The sequence below is a fragment of the Sus scrofa genome, chromosome 5 (genome assembly GCF_054392235.1).
Source record: "Sus scrofa isolate SSC_HxYL_T2T_F1_AM1 chromosome 5, Sscrofa_HxYL_maternal_Yorkshire_Landrace_v2.0, whole genome shotgun sequence".
NCBI classification, from domain to species: Eukaryota; Metazoa; Chordata; class Mammalia; order Artiodactyla; family Suidae; genus Sus; species Sus scrofa.
Genome location: NC_139387.1, coordinates 26,717,195 through 26,734,508, shown reverse-complemented (window position 1 = coordinate 26,734,508; position 17,314 = coordinate 26,717,195). Strand labels below are relative to the sequence as shown.

The following is a 17,314-nucleotide window of genomic DNA, read 5'->3' as shown; positions in this document are numbered from 1 at the left end:
AAGCCATCCCCACTTGCCTTCGCCTCATCTGCGTCCTGTGTGTCTGGCTCCTTGTCCTTCAGGGCCACTTCATTCACAGTCTCTGCAGGAAAGAGCTTACATCACACCTACCTCCTCCAGACAGAACTTCACAGTGTGACCAGCGCTCCAGGCAGAGCAGGGCACATCTACCCAGAATGAGCCCACGGGGATGTTCTTCCGGGTGAGGAGAGTCCAATTTCATACAGCAGGGACAGAGAACAATGGAGCGCTTGTGGTTCACACAAAAGGAGCAACATGCAAAAGCTTGCTAAATAAATAGCATGTGAGCAGAACTCCACGATTTCGGTCTAATGCGTGGGTGAGTGTGATTTCAGGTGGTTTCTTTGGATGTTTGTCACTGTCCCTCCCTGTCGCCTCTGCCATCTCAGGACCCAAGGTGGATGGGCTGGAGGTTTAAGAGGGGCTCACCCTGGGCCTGGAGCTTGGCCAGCTCGTCACTCAGGGAGTCATAGGACTCTTCCAGGTGCCGCTTCTTGAGCTCCACACTCTGCATGTATTCCGTGAGAGAGCGGATCTTGGCCTCGTGCTGGTGGGGTGAGGGATGGTGAGAGGAAGCAGTTGGATAAAGCAAAGGATCCAACTCCAGGCAGCATAGACTTGCATAAGCTCTAGCTCGCCTCCCTTCCTGCCACATCCTCCACGAGGATGCAGGATCGGGGGCCCTTCCTCTGGAGACCCTTTCTTTAGACCGTCTTGGCTCAGAGGGCAGCATCCCCCAGAGCCTTTGAGTCTCTAGCCGGACCCTCTCTGGCTTCTCCCAGCTCTTCTGTTGTTAACTTCAGTTGACCTTAGGCTCTTAACATAAATGTGGGTGCTACAACCACAGCATTGCCTGCACCTCCCATGGCACTCAAAGGCTCTCAACCTCCGGCACTCACCTGGGAGATAAGGAGCTGGCAGGATGAGAGCTCCCGCCCAGTCACTTCCATCTTGCGGTGACACTCGACCTGGAGGTTCTCTAGCTGCCGGCACCGTTTGACCACAGACTTGACTTCGGATTTGATTTTGCTGATATAGAGTCGGGCCACAGTGAACTCCTCCTCGATGGCCCCACTGATCTCCACTGGCTGTCGGGGAACAGGGGAGGGAAGAGGTGCCTCTTTGCTGCCAAGAAGCCTTTTATCCATTCTCTTTCTCTTGGCCTATCTCCGCACACACTTTCAGACTCAGGTGGGGCAGGTATGTTCCAAACAAATTTCAGCAACTCTCTATCAGCAGGCATTTCACACTAAGTCCTCTCTCCACTTAAAGATCCAATTCCAACTGTCACCTTCTTAAACGGCAATGGGAGGAGTTCCCGTCGTGGTGCAGTGGTTAACGAATCCAACTAGGAACCATGAGGTTGCGGGTTCGATCCCTGGCCTCGCTCAGTGGGTTAAGGATCTGGCATTGCCGTGAGCTGTGGTGTGGGTGGCAGACGCGGCTCGGATCCCGAGTTGCTGTGGCTGTGGTGTAGGCCGGCAGCTACAGCTCCCATTGGACCCCTAGCCTGGGAATCTCCATATGCTGCGGGTGTGGCCCTAGAAAAGACAAAAAAATAAAATAAAAATAAAGAGCAATGGGATATTCTTCTGTAGTCAGACTGATCCACTTCATCACCGATGTGGGTCATGGTCACTGACACAGATCTGTATATATCATTCTTAATTTTGTGCCCCCTTCTCTCAATTCTGCTATAAGCACATCTCCACTGCGTCTTTATTCAGCTATATGAATTTCAATTGGTATGTGTATTTCTTTTCTTTTTTTTTTTTTTTTTTTTTCATTTTTGGCCACCCCAAGGCATGTGGAGTTTCCAGGCCAGCGATCAGATTCGAGCCTCAGTCTCAACCTAAGCCACAGCTGCAGCAATGCCAGATCTTTCACGCACTGTGCTGGGCTGGGAATCAAACCCTTGTCCCAGCGCTCCCAAGACACTGCCAATCCCATTGCACCACAGTGAGAGCTTGAGTATGTGTATTTAAAACATATATTTCAGTTGAGTCTATGCAAACTTCTGTCTTCCTGTATCTAGTTTGTGGCCATGATTCCTAGATCTTTGGCCCGCCCTTCCCAGTATCCCTGAGGGCCTGGATGGTCTCACCTGCATTTCCCACCAGAGCCCAGAACAAGAACAACCTGAACAAGGCTGCCGCCTCTTTCTCCACTCACCAGCTTAATCTCCCCGTTGCCCACGATGACGCTGAACTCACTCAGGTCCTTCATCAGCCCGTTCAGCACCTCAGCAATTCGTTTTCGTTGGTGTCCACTGACCTCCTGTAGCCGCTGCAATTCAGACTCCAGGGACAGCATGGTGGCCTGGAGACAGCCCCTCAGGTCATCTTATCGCCACCCTCCTGCTCCCCTCCCCAGCCAGGTGGAGGTTCCTCCCTTCATGCATGACCCTGACGGCTGCTACAAAGAGAACACAGGCCCTGCAGAAGGGTCCGGAAGAGAGAGGGGTCAGGAGGACAAACTGCAGGGACAGGGTGGGGGGAGTCCCACGACACTGAATGGCAGCTCAAGGGTGCAAATGCAGTGCTACCTCAAAGAAAGCAGAGGTCCCTTTGGACGTGGAGGATGTTCTGAAGCCAGGGAGCTCCTATCTGGCCACTCACCACCTTCTGAGACAGCTCATCCACCAGAAGCTGGTTCTGTTGGCTCTTCTCCTCCACCTCCTGGGACTTCTGGTCGTAGTTCATGGCCAGCTCCTCCAGTGCCTGCAGTACTTCCTTCACCTCATCCTTCGCAGCATCGTTCTCTGACTGCAGGTGGCTCAGCTCCCGCTGGACCTTCTCATTGTCTCCTCGAGTGGACACCAGCAGCTGCAAGGGAGGGGCGAGCCATGTGAGGGAGTCCACTGCCAGTGACCATTTTGATGGCCCCTTGGTCTGGGGCGGCTGAGCCCCCCCTTCCCCAGGTACAGCTCTAGGAGAGAGGCAAGGGCCAAAGCAAGAGTCAAGAGGACGTGGGCTTTTGGCTTCATAGAGACTGGGCAACAGAATGAAGCAGCAGCTAGACCCCATCATCTGTGCTTTAAGCAAAACCCTAATTAATGCCCAGATGTCTACAGTCTTGGGGGGTGACCACCCTCTAAGCAGAATGCCCCTTCTTCCATCTTATTGGGAAAAGACCCACAATCCTCTCCTCTCATGTCTTGCCCTCCTTCCCATTACCTCTTCTTGGTCCAGCATTTGCTGCTTGAGCTTCTCTATGAGTTGGCTCTGTTGGTTGATCTCATCATCCTGTTAGAGACAAGGGGAAAAGACGGAGTGAAGGGAAACTACTCTTTCCAGTTTAGACTTATGGGGTTGGGTAGAGGTCAGTTCTGATAAAACTCCAGCTACTTCAGGCTTTGACTTAGAAAACCCATATCCTAAAAGAAAGAGGTCTTTTTTTTTAGGGCTGCACCTGAGGCATATGAAGGTTCCCAGGCTAGGGGGTCCAATCAGAGCTACAACTGTCAGCCTACAGCACAACCACAGCAACGCAGGATCAGAGTTGCACCTGCAACCTACACCACAGCTCACGGCAATGCCAGATCCTTAACCCACTAAGCAAGGCCAGGGATCGAACCCGCAACCTCATGGTTCCCAGTTGGACTTGTTTCCACTGCACCACAAGAACTCTGGCTTTTTTTTTTTTTCCTTTAGTAGAGTTTTTTTCCTCAGCTTCTTTCCTTGACTCCTGCTCTCACTTTTTAATTCCTTTCCTCCTGGAAGTTGACACAACCTTGACAGTACACAGCAGAAGCCTTCAAATGTTCATATCTTTTAACTAAGAAATACCACTCCAGGAGTTCTTGTCATGGCGCAGCAGAAATGAATCTGACCAGGAACCATGAGGTTGCAGGTTCGATCCCTGGCCTCGCTCAGTGCGTTAAGAATCTGGTGATGTTGTGAGCTGTGGCGTAGGCCGGCAGCTGTAGCTCCAATTCAACCCCTAGCCTGGGAAACTCCATATGCCATGGGTGCCACCCTAAAAAGAAAATAAATAAATAAATAAATAAATAAATAAATAAATAAATAAATACCACTCTAGCACTTTGTTCTAATCAAACCATTCAAAAGCAAAACCTTATGCACAAGAAACAAAGACAGTCATTTTAGGGCTATTTATAGTAGCAAAAACAAATGAATCAACAAAACCAAAAAAAAAAAAAAAAAAAAAAACCTAGAAGGCCTATAATAAATAAATGATTAAATACATTTTGATAAATGGACTATTAGGCAGACATTTTGAAATTCTTTTGTGAAGATTTGTTAACAGAGTAAGAAATTGCTCATTATGGAGTTCCCTTGTGGGGAGTCCCCATCGTGGCTCAGCGGCAATGAACCCACCGCTGTGGCTGTGGTGTAGGCCAGCAGCTGCAGCTCCAATTTGACCCCTAGCCTGGGAACATTCCTATACCGCCCGTGCAGCCCTAAAGAGCAGAAGAAAAAAAAAAAAGAAGGAGAAGTAGCAGAGTTCCTTTGTGGCACAATGTGCTAAGGATCCAGCATGGTCACTGCTGTGGTGCGTGTTCAATCCCTGGCCCAGGAACTTCCACATGCCACAGGTGCAGCCAAGAAAAAGCAGAAGAAATCATTCATTATATCATGCAGAATGAAAAAAAAAAAAAATCATCAGATGCAAAGTTACACATATAGTAAAAATCTCAATTGTGCAGCTTTATTTCTGAATGGTGGAAGGATGGATGATTTAAATATTCTTCTACATATTTTTATTTATCTTCCACATTTTCAATAATGAAAGTCATCCCTTCTAAAATCAGAAAAAGGCAGTATCAGCCAATTCTCTAATCCCTCACTTGCCAATTCTCTAATCCCCTCTGTGCCCTGCCCGACGGCCCTCACCTTGTCATCCAGCTGCTTGTAGAGGCGGCGGATCTCTTCCTCGTACTTCTGCCGCTCCTCAGGGGCGATGCGCACCACGATGGATGAGTTGTCGTTCACGGGGGTCTCCTCACAGAGCTCAGCGCCCAGCGCGGCATCCTCCCCAGCCAAGCGCTCCGTCTCAGGCACGTTCTCTCCTGGCAAAGGGGCAGAGCAAGGTGAGGGCTGGGACAGAGGAAAGCTGCATCTGCCGGTCCTTCCTCCCTTACTGCTCAACCCCAGACCTCCAGGCTGCCACCTCTCCTGCCAAGTGGACCATCAACCTTTTGGGGGATGAGGGATAAAGGCAGTGAGCCTCCTCCCCCTTTCTCTCATGACCTTCCTACTGCAGCCCTCCTTGGAGATTGCAGGAACCCTGTGTGGCTCCCTGTGCCCACGGGACCTCTCTAACCATTGCGCCACCGGCTCAGCTCAGCCTCCAGCTTTGCAATCGTCTCTTTCTGAGCCTTTGTCTTCTCCTTCTCCTTCTCATATTTCTTCTTCCACTGCTCGGCGGTCAACTCCAGGTTCACTGAAGCAGTGTTCTTAATGGTCTTTGCCCTGGAGAGGAGAACAAAAAGATGAGACCTTCATTAAGGCTGGCAAGACCCGGAGTTCCCATCGTGGCTCAGTGGTTAATGGATCTGACTAGCATCCATGAGGATGCAGATTCGATCCCTGTCCTTGCTCGGTGGGTTAAGGATCCAGCATTGTGGTGAGCTGCGGCACAGGCCAGCAGCTACAGCTTCAATTCAGCCCCTAGCCTGGGAACCCCCATTTGCCTCGGGTGCAGCCCTAAAAAGCAAAAAAAAAAAGGCTGCTGAGATCCCAAAGAGGGAACAGCAGGGGCCAGAGCAGAGAGTAGGGAACCCTGCCACTGACCGCTGCCCGAACATCAGGGTGGACTTGGTCTCCGCATCGTTGTAGCTGGACGGTGAGCAGCAGATGAACATAGTTGTACGGCAGTTTCCTCCCAAGGAGTCCTGGAGAATTCGTGTCATTTTGCTGTCGCGATATGGAACGTAGCTTTTCTGGGGAGAAGAGGAAGCCATGAATCAGAAAAATAAATTCAACAAGGTCATCAGAAAGGATGGTAGTGCTAACTAGGGATGGAGCAATCCAAGCATCGGGCATGATGAAGTGGGGACCCAAGGAGAAGGCAGAGGATGGGGTGGAGCTTGAGGGGTGAGGCCCCCAAAGGAGCACTCACAGTGCCCTCCGCCAGTGCCGAGATCACATTCCCCAGGGCTGACAGCGATTTGTTGATATTCTTGGCCTCGTCCAGCACGGCTCCCTCAGCTCCAGTCTTGCTGACCTACCAGGGCACAGAAGGGGTGAGTGTGCCATGAGCATCAGCAGAGGGAGGGGGTTCTCAGCACCTCTTCTTGGCGGGGGGCTCAGTCCAAAGAGAGGAGGGGATATGGAAACGATCCTGCCAGGGGCCACTCCCTCACCCACATATTATATGATTTGATTCCATTTACATGAAATGTCCAGAAAAGACAAATCCAGAATCAGAAAGTAGATTCATGGCGGCCAGGGGATTGGAGGGGGAAAAATAGGGCATCCCCTATTGTTAACAGGGGATGAAAACATTCCTGAATTAGTGATGGTGGTTGCACAACCATGCAAACATACCAAAACCACTGAATTGTACATGGAATTGTACATATAATGTAAAAATGGTGAACTTTATGGCATGTGAATTCTATGTCAATAAGAAAGTGATTTTGATCCAAAAAAAAAGGCCAACCCCCAAGGCTTCCTTCCCTGCCCCACCCCACCGCCACAGGACCCTCAACCTTCTCGCTCCCTGCCAGGTCCACGAGATACAGCTTCCCGCTGAGCTTCTGCTCAGTCTCCATATTCTCCTGCTTGATGTTGATGAGGAAGATGCTATGGCTTCGAGAGCTGTGTTCATTCATGTCTGTAGGAGGGAGGGCGGAATAGTCCCTGTATCAACCTTTGCGGAACTGAAGCCCTCAGCCCCCCCTGCCCTGCTTCCACTGACCACCGCCCCCACCCACTGAGAGAGAGGGTATCCGCCAGGACTAGCTCAGACCCTACGTCTCTCAGGCAGCAGATAAGCATCCCTCCTCCTCTGGAGGACAGTCTACCTTTGCTCTTTTTTTTTGGCCACGCCTGCAGCATATGAAAGTTCCCAGGCTGGGGATCGAACTTGCACCTCTGCAGTGACCGGAGCCGCTGCTGTCGGATTCTTCACCCACTGCACCACAACAGGAACTCCCCCTTTCTTGTTTTTGAGGCCCTCATCCCCAGAAGGCACAGAGGAGAGGCAGGCCCCCAAATTCAAGAGCCCCTTATATCCCCACTCACTAGTGACAGCCACATGACGATTTGATTTCCCTTCATCAATCACATCTAAAATCTCCTCTGGGCTGGACACAAAGCGTTCGGTACAACCCTGCAGGGGGCAAATGGACAGTGACCCATGAACTTTGATCTGCAAATTAAACTACCTGCACAGTGTAATGACCTTGCAAGACAGGATCTTTTCCCAGGCCACAGACTTTCCCTAGCCCCTTGGCATGTCTTACCCCTCCAGGATATCCACCCTCCAACTTCTGGGTCGCTGGTTTACCCTCCTCTTATACCCACACTCTCAACACACAAGCTCTCACCTTGACAAACGGCACCCGGTTCTTGTCCTCGTGCACAGACAGATTTGTCTTGGTCACTGAATCAAGACAATACAAGGTGAGCAAGGCTGGCACTTCCACCCCCCACCTCCCCAATCCCTGGGACCTGCAGTCTGCTCAGATGGTGGATTCTTCTATGTGCAAAAGGAGGACTCCCCTGTGAAGCCTAAACTCCTTGTACATGCTGAAGACGGTTTCTCCTCCCCCAGGATTCCAGCCCCAGGGCTCCACCTAGTCTCAGGTTGTTTATATGTGGGCCTGAGCATCTAAGCTCAGCTTCTGATTCTTTCAGTTTTTGGAAATCCTTGGTGAGTGGAGGCCTGGGACATAAATACAAGCGTGTCTGCCCTTGTAGGCCTGCTGCATTGCTCACCCAACAGTACCTAAGCCCAAGGGCCCAAGAACACTGTGATCTTTCTCTTCCCTGCCCTCCACACTCCCACCTGCCCACTCACCATCCAGAAGGTCACGAATTTTGTCCAGGTAAATCTCAAAGTAAGACACCTGGTTAGGGAAAAAGGAGGAGTATGAACTGAAGAGGGACTATCTTGAATCTGATAAGGGGTCTCAGGCTAATGTGACTTGATCGAATAATGGTTCTGGGAGGGAAAGGGCAGAAGAGACTCTGTTGGCAGAGAACTTAGGTAACTAGCGGGGAGAATAAGTTGGGGCACCCCAGATCTCGGTGGGTGCATCCGAGATCCTCCCCTCCCAGTCCCATTAAGTGGATGCCCAGTGATCACGCCCTGATCACCTTGATGTGGAACTCAAGGTTCTCGTCCATGGAGTAGATGTGGTTGAAGATGTCTCGGGCAATTCGAGGAATGATCCCCATCAGCTGGGGGTCATGCAGCTTTCCCTGGGGAGGAAGGGTATTCCAGAATGAGGCTGCGGCTCAGGAAGAATCAGACAGCTCAAGCATGCAGATGAACACAGACGTAATAGATGTTAAGAAGACCATCCTAACTCAGCGGACGGTCACCCCGCTGAGGTGACGGAGGACGGAGGAGGGAACGGAGCAGCCCTTTGGACTTTTTTCCTTTCTTTTCTTTCTTTCTTTTTTTTTGGGGGGGGGCGCATCTGCAGCATATGGAAGTTCACAGGCTAGGGGTAGAATTGGAGCCTGCAGAAGCCGGCCTGCGCTACAGCTCAAGGAATCCTGGATCCTTAACCCACTGAGTGAGGACAGTGATCGAACCCACCTCCTCGTGGATACTAGTCAGGTTCGTAACCCACTGAGCCACAGCAGGAACACCCCCTTTGGACTTCCATTGCTGCTGCTTTTCCATGTGAAAAGAAAAAGACTGGAGTAGTGAAAAGGAGGGTGAACTGCAGAAGGCTGAAGGGCTTCTCTTAAACTTCCACTATAATGTTGCCGTACCAGGCAACCCTCGATTCCTAGATCTTCCCCCACTGACATTCCTTGGCCTCCTGTTAACAGTCCCAGCTCCTCACTGCCATACACGTCAGAACCCTCACCTCCATAGTATGTGTTTTCCCTGAGGATGTCTGTCCATAAGCAAAAATGGTGCCATTGTAGCCAGCAAGGACATCTGGAAGAGATGGCAGAGAAAGAGCAGTGGTAGAGAGAAGTGGGGTAGGGAATGGGGAGCCTAAAAAAATACATTCTAAAAATACACCCCTTACCTTTGACAATCTGCATGGCACATGCATGATAAACTTGCTCCTGAGTCGTGTTTGGGGGGAACACACGGTCAAAGACATACGGCTTCCCCTGGAGTGGAAACAGAGGATGGCAGACATGAGCAGGCACATGTGAAGGAGCAGACATACCTGAGAAGGCACCCCTTCTCAAGCCTCTGTATGCATGGGTGATTATGGGGAAGTAAAATTTAGGTTACTTTTTTTTTTTTTTGTCTTTTTAGCTATTTCTTGGGCCGCTCCCGCGGCATATGGAGGTTCCCAGGCTAGGGGTTGAATCGGAGCTGTAGCCACTGGCCTACGCCAGAGCCACGTCAACGTGGGATCCGAGCCTCGTCTGCAACTTACACCACAGCTCGTGGCAACGCCGGATCGTTAACCCACATGAGCAAGGGCAGGGATCGAACCCGCAACCTCATGGTTCCTAGTCAGATTCGTTAACCACTGCGCCAAGACGGGAACTTTGGAGAAGTAAAATTTAGGACCGACACCAGGAGGTGTGTCCATGGGGTAGAGTGTCGCTGAGAAGTGTCATGGTGAGACTGCATGAGGGGATCTCAATCTTGGTGTGATGATTTAACACTCACCATCCCAGACACCCTTCCTGGAGAGCTAAACAGGCAAAAACAATAAGGCCATAGGCTGTGGAGAGCGAAGAGCAATTTATTAACATTAAAATTTTACTGCGAAGTTAAAAAAAATCTTCCTCAAGGGAGTTCCCGTCGTGGCGCAGTGGTTAACAAATCCGACTAGGAACCATGAGGTTGCGGGTTCGGTCCCTGGCCTTGCTCAGTGGGTTAACGATCCGGCGTTGTGGTGAGCTGTGGTGTAGGTTGCAGACACGGCTTGGATCCCGAGTTGCTGTGGCTCTGGCGTAGGCCAGCGGCTACAGCTCCGATTCAACCCCTAGCCTGGGAACCTCCATATGCCGCGGGAGCGGCCCAAGAAATAGCAAAAAACAAACAAACAAACAAAAAAAAACCACTTCCTCAATAGATCCATATGTCCTAATATAGAAAGATCTTCAAGATGTATTAAGTGAGGGAGTTCCCTGGTGGCCTAGTGATTAAGGATTCGCTATTGTCACTGCAGTGGCATGAGTTCAATCCCTGACCCTGGAACTTTTGCATGCCGCAGAGGCAGCCAAAAAAACTTCTAAAAAATCTGACTTATGATAAACATCTACCTGGAATACTTATCTGGTCTCTCTTTGATGAAAGACTCTGAAGCCCCCCAAAACAGAATTCACAAAGAGAAAGAAGTTGTGAAGCTACTTCCACAGGGAAGGGAGTACTGTAAACTGATAGAGCCTTTCCAGAAGACAATTCTACTAAATATTTAAGCATCCATACCAGTCATACTCTGCCGCAGCAGTTCCTGTGCTAGGAATTCACTTTACAACACTTACTTAAGCACTTGAAGATGTGTGTAGAAGGATGTTCACTGCAATAGTTTCTATTAAAGAAAAACTGGAAACAATTCAAACATCCATCAAGATGTTGGTTACGATACCTCCACAATCTACCTCCATTACAGAGCGAGGCTGCTTTACATATATTGACATGTCCAAGATCAATTATGTGAAGAAACAATGTGTATAGTGTGATTATATATTTTTCATAAGCATACTGGTAGACTAGACTTAGCAAAAAAACATGGAAGACTTTGTACAGATCCGTTAATGCTGGTTATCCCTCGATAGCAGAATGACAGGAACTTATATTTACTACATTTTTTTCTGTGCTATGTAAATGTTTTACAATGACAACATATTGCTTTTAAATTAAAAAATAAAATAGTATAGATGATGTTATAGAATAATGCATAATGACACAATAAGGAATGCACAAAATAATTTTAAGAAAAAGGTGGTTTTTTGAAATAGTATGCAGTGTAAAAACACACCAAAAAGTCTATAAAGGATTATTCTGGGAGTTCCCATCGTGGCGCAGTGGTTAACGAATCCGACTAGGAACCACGATGTTGCAGGTCCCATCCCTGCCCTTGCTCAGTGGGTTAAGGATCCAGCGTTGCCGTGAGCTGTGGTGTAGGTCGCAGATGCGGCTCGGATCCCGAATTGCTGTGGCTCTGGCGTAGGCCAGCGGCTACAGCTCCGATTAGACCCCTATCCTGGGAACCTCCCATATGCTTCGGGAGCGGCCCAAGAAATGGCAAAAAGCAAAAAAAAAAAAAAAAAAAAGGAGTTCCCGTCATAGCTTAGTGGTTAACGAATCCGACTAGGAACCATGAGGTTGCAGGTTCGATCCCTGGCCTTGTTCAGTGGGTTACGGATCTGGCATTGACGTGAGCTGTGGTGTAGGTTGCAGACGCGGCTTGGATCTGGTGTTGCTGTGGCTGTGGCATAGGCTGGTGGCTACAGCTCCTATTAAACCCCTATCTTGGGAACCTCCATATGCCGCTGGTGCGGCCCTAGAAAAAAAGACAAAAAAAAAAAAAAGGATTATTCCAATTTTTTAGGATTATTCCATTTCTGTAAAAAATTATATATATGTACACACATTTTACAGAAAAACATGTTAATAGTGGTTACTGTTGGACAGTGGGATTTTAGGAGACTGCTTTGTTATTTTTGTTCTTTTTGATTTAGATTTAAAACTATTCTAAAATGGTCCACAAATAACAAATGCTGGGGGGTGTATGGAGAAAAAGGAACCCTCCTGCACAGCTGATGGGAATGTAAGCTGGTACAACCACTATGGAGAACAGTATGGAGGTACCTTAGAAAACTACCATATGACCCAGCAATCTCACTCTTGGGCATATAACCGGACAAAACTTTCCTTGAAAAAGACACATGCACCCACATGTTCACTGCAGCACTATTCACGACAGCCAAGACATGGAAACAAACTAAATGTCCATCAACAGATGAATGGATTAAGAAGATGTGGCATATATACACAATGGAATTCTACTCATCCATAAAAAAGAACAAAGTAATGCCATTTGCAGCAACATGAATGGAATTAGAGACTCTCATACTAAGTGAAGTAAGTCAGAAAGAGAAAGACAAATACCATATGATATCACTTATATCTGGAATCTAATATATGAAACCTTCCCACAGAAAAGAAAATCATGGACATGGAGAACAGACTTGGGGTTGCCAAGGGGGAGGGGGAGGGAGTGGGATGGATTGGGAATTTGGGGTTAATAGATGGAAACTATTGCCTTTGGAATGGATAAGCAACGCAATTCTGCTGTATAGCACTGGGAACTATGTCTAGTCACTTATGATGGAGCATGATAATGTGAGAAAAAAGAATATATACATGTATGTGTAACTGGGTCACCTTGCTGTGCAGTAGAAAATTGACAGAACACTGTAAACCAGCTATAATGGAAAAAATAAAAATCATTATAAAAAATAAAACTATTCTAAAATGAAATTATTTTTAAATAAGAAAAATTTGTTTTAAAAACAAAGATACTAATATTCTGACTACATAAAGAACTCTCATAATTTAATAACAAAAAGACAAATCTAACCAGAAAAATATGGACACAAGTTAGGTACTAACAATAGAAGAACTAAATATGTTCAATGAACATAAAGATGTTCAACATTTTTTTTTTTTTGTCTTTTTGCCTTTTCTAGGGCCGCTCCCAAAGCATATGTAGGTTCCCAGGCTAGGGGTCTAATCGGAGCTGTAGCCGCTGGCCTACGCCAGAGCCACAGCAACACGGGATCCAAGCCGCGTCTGCAACCTACACCACAGCTCACGGCAACGCCGGATCCTTAACCCACTGAGCAAGGCCAGGGATGGAACCCGCAACCTCGTGGTTCTTAGTCGGATTCATTAACCACTGAGCCATGATGGGAACTCCAATGTTCAACATTTTTTAGGACAAAAGTGGTAACATCATTTTTCACCTATCAAACTGGAAAGCAAAAACTTAGCTGTAATACCCAGTGTAGATGAGGGTTCAAGGAGGTATTAATTTCCTTGAAATGAGCACCCTCATTCTTTTCTGGTAGGTCAGTACATCCATACTTTTAAGAAGGCAATTCCGAAATACATGATCGAAAGCCCTGAATTGTACATATCCTTTGATCCAGATATTCTACTCAAGAATGCCTATTACAGAAATATTTGTAGCAAATATTTAGCTACCAGAATGTTTGTTATCAATACTGCTTATAATAATGAGAAATTGAAAACAACTGAAAGGAGTTATATTTAGGAGAACAGTTATATAAGGAATTGATTAAACTATGGCATGTACATATATTTTTTTCTTTTTTTTTTCTTTTTTAGGGCCGCACCTACGGCATAAGTTCCCAGGCTAGGGGTTGAATCAGAGCTGCAGCTGCTGGCCTACGCCACAGCCACAACAACATCAGATCTGAGCTGCATCTGCAACCTACGTGGTAGCTCACAGCAACGATGAATCCTTAACCCACTGAGCAAGGCCAGGGATCAAAGCTGCATCCTCATGGATGCTAATCAGGTTCTTACTGCTAAGCCACAATGGGAACTCTGATATATTTTATTCTTTACTGCTATTTAAAATGATGTTATAATAGAACACCAATAAATCTTAAAAGTGTGTCAAGTGAAAAAATCTCAAACTCAAAGAGCACATATTGTATTATTCCCTTTATATAAAGTTTAGGAATAAACAACACTTATTTGCAGTGATAGAAGTCAAAGTAGCAGTTGCCTCAGGGGTGATACTGACAGTAAGGGGGCAAAAGGGAACTTTCAGAGACAATAATAATGCCCTTGGATTTCCCGACGTGGTGCGGTGGGTTAAGAATCCAACTGCAGTGGCTTGGGTGGCTGCAGAGGTGTAAATTCAATCCCCAGCCTGGCGCAGCAGGTTAAAGGGTCGGGTGTTGCTACAGCTGCAGCGAAGGTTGCAGCTGCGGCTGGGATTCAGTCCCTGGCCCAGGAACTTCCATATGCCATGGGTGCAGCCATAAAAAAAATTAAAAGAAAAATGCTCTCGATCTCAATCTGGGTAGTGGTCACATGGGTGTTAAAATGTTTAAAAATTCATCCAGCTGTTTGCATAAGATTTGTGCACTCACTGTATGTAAATCATACCTCAGTAAGTGCTATCATAAAATATATCATAAAATGATACGATAATGGCTCTTAAAATATGAATTATGCACAACTTTATTGTTAATAAGAAAAATGAATATTAAGACCATGAAATATCATTTTAACATTTCAAAGTGGCCAAAATAAAATAGTTTGACAATGCATTGCATTGGCTGGGCCCTTAAATATGGATAAGGTCATTCAATTGTTTGTAATAGCAAGTGATTAGAACAACCCTAAATATCCATATCCATCAATAAGGTCTGGCTAAATAAATGATGGCATATCCCTACAACAAATTATACAGTCGTTAAAAAGAATGAGATAGACTTTTTTTTAATCTTTTGTCTTTTTTAGGGCTGCATTTGAGGCATATAGAGGTTCCTAGGCTAGGGGTCTAATCGGAGCTACAGCCGCAGGCCTACATCACAGCCACAGCAACACCAGCTCCTAGCCGCGTCTACGACCTACAGCACAGCTCACGGCAACACTGGATCTTCATGCACCACAATGGGAACTCCCATGATATAGAAGGATCTCCAAGGCATATTGTTAAGTAAGAAAAAGCAAGTCACAGAACAGTATTACAGTATGCTAACATTTGTGTTAAAAAAAGTATATGCATATATACTTTTATGCATATATACATAAAGTATATGTATATATGTATTTGCTTGTAAATATATGATATTCTTTTAGAAGGATACATTAAGAAACTGGTAGTAAGGCAGTTTTCATTTTTTTATTTATTTTTGTTTTTTTTTTTAGGGACACATCTGCAGCATATGGAAGTTCCCAGACCAGGGGCTGGGTCGAATTGGAGCTACAGCTGCCCGCTGGCCTATGCCACAGCCACAGCAATTTAGGATCCAAGCCAGGTCTCTGACCCACACCACAGCTCACCGCAATGTCAGATCCTTAACCAACTGAGCGAGGCTAAGGATCAAACCTGCATCCTCATGGATACTAGTTGGTTTCTTAACCCACTGGAGCCACAACGGGAACTCCTCTTTTTTTGAATTTTAATTTTTTTATGGCCATGCCCACAGTATGTGCAAATTCCAGGGCCAGGGACTGAATCCGAGCTGCAGCTGCAAAATACACCACAGCTGCAGCAATGCCAGATCCTTTAACTCGTGCCTCTGCAGTGACTGGAGCCACTGTATTGACTCTTAACTCACTGCATCACAGTTCGGGAGTTCGAGTTGTGGCCTGGCGGAAACAAATCCGACTAGGAACCATGAGGTTGGGGTTTGATCCCTGGCCTTAATCAGTGGGTTAAGGATCTGCCGTTGCCATGAGCTGTGGGGTAGGGTTGCAAGTGTAGCTCGGATCTGGCATTGCTGTGGCTCTGGCGTAGATTGTCGGCTACAGCTCCGATTAGACCCCTAGCCTGGGAACCTCCATATGCCATAGGTTCAGCCCTAAAAAGACAAAAAGACAGAAAAAAAAAAAAAAAAAAGACTCGACCCACTGCACCACAGGGTGAACTCCAAGGCTGCCTTCTGAAAGGGGAACTGGGTGGCTAGGAACGAGGAGTAGGAAGGAGGATTACTTTTCATTGTATATCTTTTTATATCATTTGAATTTTGTCACATGCATGTAAGACATTCAAAAATTAAGCACTTTTTTAAAGAAATAAAATTATGTAGGAGTTTCTGCTGTGGTGTAGTGGGTTAAGAATCCAGCAGTTCGCGTCGCTGTTGGAGGCATAGGTTCAATTCCTGGATGGAAAACTTCCATATGCTGCAAGTGCAGTCATTAAAAAAAATAATTATGGCAAAAAGACAAGAAAAAAAATTATGAAGGAATTCCCATTGTGGGGCAGTGGAAATGAATTTGACTAGGGACCACGGGCTTGCAGGTTCGAGCCTCAGCCTCAATCAGTGGGTTAAGGATCTGGTATTGCAATGAGTTGTGGTAAAGGTCGAAAACATGGCTCTGACCCTGCATTGTTGTGGCTGTGGTGTAGACTGGCAGCTGTAGCTCTGATTCGACCCCTAGCCTGGGAACCTCCATAAGCCACAAGTGCAGCCCTAAAAAGAAAAAAAAAATTATGTAAAATATTTAATGATGGTGAAATAGTCATGATATTTTGTTAGTGAAAAAAATTAGATAACAAATAATATAGAGTTTATGATATACTTTTATTAAAATTACTGTATGTATATATGCAATTAAAAACCACTGGAGGGAGTTCCCATTGCATCTCAACAGAAATGAACCCGACTGGTATCCATGAAGATATGGGTTTGATCCCTGGCCTCGCTCAGTGGGTTAAGGATCCAGCATTGCCGTGAGCCGTGGTGTAGTTTACAGACACAGCTTGGATCTGGCATTGTTGTGGCTGTGGCTGTGGCTGGCAACTGTAGCTCCGATTCTACCCCTAGCCTGGGAACTTCCTTACGCCACAGGTGCAGCCCTAAAAAGTCAAAAACAACAACAACAACAAAAAACCAACAACGCCCACTGTGAACAAATACATCAAATTGTTAACAATTTTGGAGAGGTGGGATTTTGAGTGATTTTTAGTTTCTTCTATGTGCTTTTCTGTTTTTAACTTTACCAGCAATTAAAGTTATTATTGTTGTAATCAGATTATGTTTAGCATTATTGAAGAAAAAAACGTACCTTGATTCTTTTTTAAGGTTAGAGTGAGTTTATGAATTATTCATAGGACTTTAGTGATTTTTTATTTTTTATTTATTTATTTATTTATTTTTGTCTTTCTAGGTCTGTACCCTCGGCATATGGAGGTTCCCAGGCTAGGGGTCTAATCGGAGCTGTAGCTGCTGGCCTATACCAGAGCCACAGCAACGCCAGATCTGAGCTGTGTCTGCAATCTACACCACGGCTCACAGCAACACCAGATCCTTAACCCACTGAGTGAGGCCAAGGACCAAACCCACAACCTCATGGTTCCTAGTCAGATTCATTTCCCCTGTGCCACAATGGGAACTCCAGGACTTTTGTGACTTTTTCACCCTTTTTATTTATACAGTTCATATTACACTTCATTACAAAG

General features: G+C 46.4%; 1 protein-coding gene across 5 annotated transcripts in view; it reads right to left on the bottom strand.

The window, feature by feature from the left end:
• Positions 1 to 17,314, bottom strand: part of KIF5A (kinesin family member 5A) — a 35,088-nt gene that overhangs the window by 10,771 nt on the left and 7,003 nt on the right. For 4 of the 5 annotated variants that reach the window (XM_021091860.2, XM_021091864.2, XM_021091861.2 and 1 more), the window contains exons 2-18: positions 9,203 to 9,290; positions 9,035 to 9,108; positions 8,310 to 8,414; positions 8,011 to 8,059; positions 7,538 to 7,593; positions 7,233 to 7,320; positions 6,698 to 6,822; positions 6,106 to 6,210; positions 5,778 to 5,926; positions 5,308 to 5,456; positions 4,878 to 5,053; positions 3,198 to 3,266; positions 2,640 to 2,846; positions 2,194 to 2,340; positions 921 to 1,109; positions 451 to 568; positions 18 to 82 (exon numbers count right to left, since the gene is read on the bottom strand). In XM_021091860.2, coding sequence (XP_020947519.1) covers positions 18 to 82; positions 451 to 568; positions 921 to 1,109; positions 2,194 to 2,340; positions 2,640 to 2,846; positions 3,198 to 3,266; positions 4,878 to 5,053; positions 5,308 to 5,456; positions 5,778 to 5,926; positions 6,106 to 6,210; positions 6,698 to 6,822; positions 7,233 to 7,320; positions 7,538 to 7,593; positions 8,011 to 8,059; positions 8,310 to 8,414; positions 9,035 to 9,108; positions 9,203 to 9,290 — 1,959 coding nt within the window. Of the gene's footprint in view, positions 1 to 17; positions 83 to 450; positions 569 to 920; positions 1,110 to 2,193; positions 2,457 to 2,566; positions 2,847 to 3,197; positions 3,267 to 4,877; positions 5,054 to 5,307; positions 5,457 to 5,777; positions 5,927 to 6,105; positions 6,211 to 6,697; positions 6,823 to 7,232; positions 7,321 to 7,537; positions 7,594 to 8,010; positions 8,060 to 8,309; positions 8,415 to 9,034; positions 9,109 to 9,202; positions 9,291 to 17,314 lie in introns of all 5 variants that reach the window. The other variant, XR_014803428.1, reaches the window with a different exon arrangement.